The following is a 3,978-nucleotide window of genomic DNA, read 5'->3' as shown; positions in this document are numbered from 1 at the left end:
TCTCTCTCTCTCTCTCTCTCTCTCTCTCTCTCTCTCTCTCTCTCCTATCTGACTCACGCTTGCCTGTCTGGGCCAACCCAGACTGAGAGTGATACAACATCCAAGCAAAAAGAACGAAATACTTGATAAAAATTTTGCTCTCTCGGGAATCGAACTCGGGTCTTGTATTTGAAACAGCGGAGTGCCTAACAGCTACACCACAGACACAGGTTGTTTGTTGTGTGCTGTATAACATATTACGTTATATGCGTGCATATGGGTGCGTATATACTAGTATATCAACTATGAACGGGTCAATACAATATTAGCTATAGAAACTGCATTAAGAGAAGGCAGCATGTAGATGACAGTATACATAACAACAAATGCCAGATTTGAATTGAAAGCTCTTTATCATCACCAATGCCTTTCACCCCTGGCAGGGCATAGGCCACATACAAGCTCCTTCCATTTCTCTCTATCCTGGGCCATCATTCCTAGCTCGTTCCAAGTGAGCTTCATCTCTCTCATGTCCCTTTCCACACATCTCCTCCGTGTTCCCTGTGGCCTACCCCTGCCTCGAGCTCCCTTTGGGTTCCCTTGCAGTGACTCTCTTGTGATGTTTCCGCTGGGCTTTCTGAAGGTGTGTCCCATCCAACGCCACTTCCTTAGTCCTATTTCTACTTCTGTATCCTTTTGACCAGTCCATTCCCATAGCTCTTTATTTCTTATTCTATCCTGCCACTTAATCCTTAGGATACTCCTCATACATCTGTTGATGAAAGTCTGGACTTTATTCAGCACTGTCTTTGTTGTCTTCCAAGTTTCGCATCTGTAGAGGAGCACAGACTTGACATTGGAATTAAAGAGTCGAATCTCGGTGTGCAGTGAGATGTTGCTTGCTTTTCAGACTTTTGATAATTGCTTGAAAGCTGACCTTGCCTTGGCGGTTTTTGTTTTTACATCTGCCTCAGTTCCACCTTTACCATCGATGACACTTCCAAGGTAGGTAAAGGAGTCCACTTCTTCTAGGGGGTCGTCCTCCACTGTCAGAGCAGGGCTTGACACTTTACCTAGCTTCACTACTTTCGACTTGCCCGGGTGTTTACGTAGGCCGACACTCCTTGAAAGGCTGTTGAGTTCCTTGGTCTTTTCTTGCATCTGAGCATGTGTGTGAGAGAGCAGTGCCAGGTCATCGGCGAAGTCCAAGTCGTCCAGTTGCTGCCAAGGGATCCACTGTATTCCATTTCGCTTGCCTCTGGTGGCTTCCTTCATGATCCAGTCAATTGCAAATATGAAGAGAAAAGGTGAGAGCAGGCATCCTTGTCGCACTCCTGTCTGTACCTGGAATGGTTCTGAGAGTTGTCCTTCATGGAAGACTTGGCAGTTTGTTCCATCAAAGGTGGTCTTTACAAGCTTGACGATTTTGTCAGGTATTCCGTAATGCCGCATGAGTTTCCACAGAGTTTCCCTGTCCACGCTGTCAAATGCCTTTTCATAATCAATGAAGTTGACCACTAGTGGTGAATTCCATTCAAGCGATTGCTCAACAAGGATGCGCAGGGTAGCGATCTGGTCCACACATGATCGGTTCTTGTGGAATCCTGCCTGGTTTCCTCTGAGCTTCTCATCTGTTGCCAGCTTGATTCTCTCCAAGAGTATCCTGTTAAAGACTTTCTCAGGTATGGACAGGAGTGTTATGCCTCTGTAGTTGTTACAATTTCTGAGGTCTCCCTTCTTTGGCAGCTTGATTAGGTGGCCTTCCTTCCAGTCTGACGGTATTTCCCCTTCTTGCCAAACTTTTTCGAATAGAGCATAGAGAATTTCCACTGATGTGTATTTATCTGCCTTAAGGGCTTCCAGTGGTATATGTAGACTGCTCTGAGAGAATCAGTCGCATGGTGATTCGGTTCATTTTGAGTAAATCCGCTATAATGGTCAAAATGCGTCATCTGATCAAAAATGAGTTCTTGATTGGAACTTCTAGTTTAACCATTTTTATAACATTTTCAAGACCTGTTGGTGTTTAATAACGCCTAAAAGTATTTTAAAATAATTTTTTTTAAAGACATGGGTGTTCACAATCAACCACAATTATGTGACCTATTTGCGTAATTTTCTTATTACTTTGGGACTTCTTTAAACCCAAAAGGAGGCCAGGCAATACCCCCAAATTGCATACCATTTTAAAGGTCTCTCAATGGGGTTTCCTCTGGAATGTCGTGCGCATTAATACAAGTCACACTGACCTCACTAAACAATCTGCGCATCAGGACCCTGTTATGAAAGCTAATACAAGCCACTTGTTGTTCACTTGTGCTACCTTTTTTTGCTTTTTTCTTTTATTCGTGTGGTTCCAGTGCCGTGAAATGTGGTGAAAATTAAAGGTTATTGTTTATTTGTATCATCTTAACAGTTAAAATCTAAATTTCTGGGCTGGTCTAGTGTGTTTTTTACTTTTTGTGGGACACAGTCCAGTCTTGTTTACGTTATCAACCACTTTCAAAATGGCTGCCAGCCAAGCGAGAGAGAAAGAAATCGCAGACATTTTGAACGACCTCGGACCGATTAACTTGTCAGACGTTGCCCCAAATAACGATTTGATCAGTGTTATTGAGGATTATTTCATTACAAGAGATATTGACAGTGATGTTGAAGGCTCGGAGAGTGAAGGAGAAGAGGTCAGTTTGCCACTGCCACTGCGACCACGCCCACCTTCGTCGTCTACTACTACTACTACTACTACTACTACTAGATCTACTACTCCTACTACTACGAGTAGGGAGGAAATTCCAACTCCTCATTCCTCTGGTGAGTTGTAACCCAAAGTCAACTAAATTCTCGTATCTTCCTCAAGATTTTAGGAATAATATGCAATTTATAGTGTGGCAAAATTGCTGTTCTTCTTTATGTCACTGTTACGTTCTTGGCTATGCTTATAGCTTGACGAATTATTATAAAACGTGCTCACAAACAAACACAAGACCTCAGTGAGAATGAGTAGTAACGGAAGTTGTCCTTTATTACCAAAAAGGTCACGTTACGGCCTTGAGCCGTTATAACATAGCTGGTCAGTTAAGTCCAAGCTATTGATGTACACACATGACATCCCCCCTCTTTTAAAAGTTACGTTTGCCTTTTGTAACGGATGTTGAACATCAACCTTGAGAACGATAGTCCTTGATGACATCATGACTTGATCACACACATAAATGTATCCAGTGGTGAGCTAGTTTTAACACAAGTATTAAACTGGTCAGCTCTGAGCTTTTACTTTAGTGTAAAATATGCATAGTGTATTTTGCATGAGTGTTGTGGTCAACAGTGAATAACATTTTTAATGACTTTGCCTACAACGTATATTTGTTTGGTTTCCTCACTGTGCGACCACTTCTAGTGATATAATGTGGAACGTTGTGTGTGTCGGAGTGTTCCGGTGAAGGCGGGGTGCCTCCACGATCAGGAGTGTGTTCGTACACTTCATGATCATTTCGTGGTGAGTTTGGGAACTCGACCAGTGGTCTGGACGCTTGAGGTCCAGCTTGACCACGTATGATGGGTGCGGGGACATTATTGTGGACATTGCTTCTGTATGAACCACCCTCGCACTGGTCTGGTTGGAGGTCATGATGAGGCTCTCCTGACTGCAAGAGGTGCTGTCTGTTTCTGCGAAGCAAACCTCTCTTTGTACGGATGATGTAAGACCTGTTATCTACTTGCTTTTTTACTTGAGCTGGTTCCCAAGTACCGCTGCGACTGTCTCGGTACCTGATGAACTCCTGGGGTTTCAAAGTCGCTAGGTCTTTGGTGTTACTGTTGTAGTATTTTGCGTGTTTGTCCTTCCTGTCTTTGATCATTCGACTGCTAACGATCCTTTTGATCCTGTTTGCAGACGGAAGAAGTGTCCTCAGCTTTCTTCCCATGAGCATTTCAGCTGGTGAGGCTTGATCTGATTTGTCTGTCGTTCGGAAGTTGAGGATGCTTAGATAGGGATCCTCG

General features: G+C 43.5%; 1 protein-coding gene across 1 annotated transcript; it reads right to left on the bottom strand.

Moving 5' to 3' along the window:
- Positions 1-2,970: 2,970 nt before the first annotated feature.
- Positions 2,971-3,978, bottom strand: LOC101850668 (uncharacterized protein K02A2.6; the record flags this gene model as incomplete). The annotated part of the gene is given in 1 exon segment (XM_013087104.2): positions 2,971-3,978. A coding segment is annotated over 1 exon segment (649 nt), but the record flags the coding sequence as incomplete, so codon positions are not given.

This window comes from Aplysia californica, unplaced genomic scaffold (assembly GCF_000002075.1).
Source record: "Aplysia californica isolate F4 #8 unplaced genomic scaffold, AplCal3.0 scaffold00546, whole genome shotgun sequence".
Classification (NCBI taxonomy): Eukaryota; Metazoa; Mollusca; class Gastropoda; order Aplysiida; family Aplysiidae; genus Aplysia; species Aplysia californica.
Note: the sequence above shows the minus strand (reverse complement) of the source record. Positions and strands in the feature narration are given on the sequence as shown.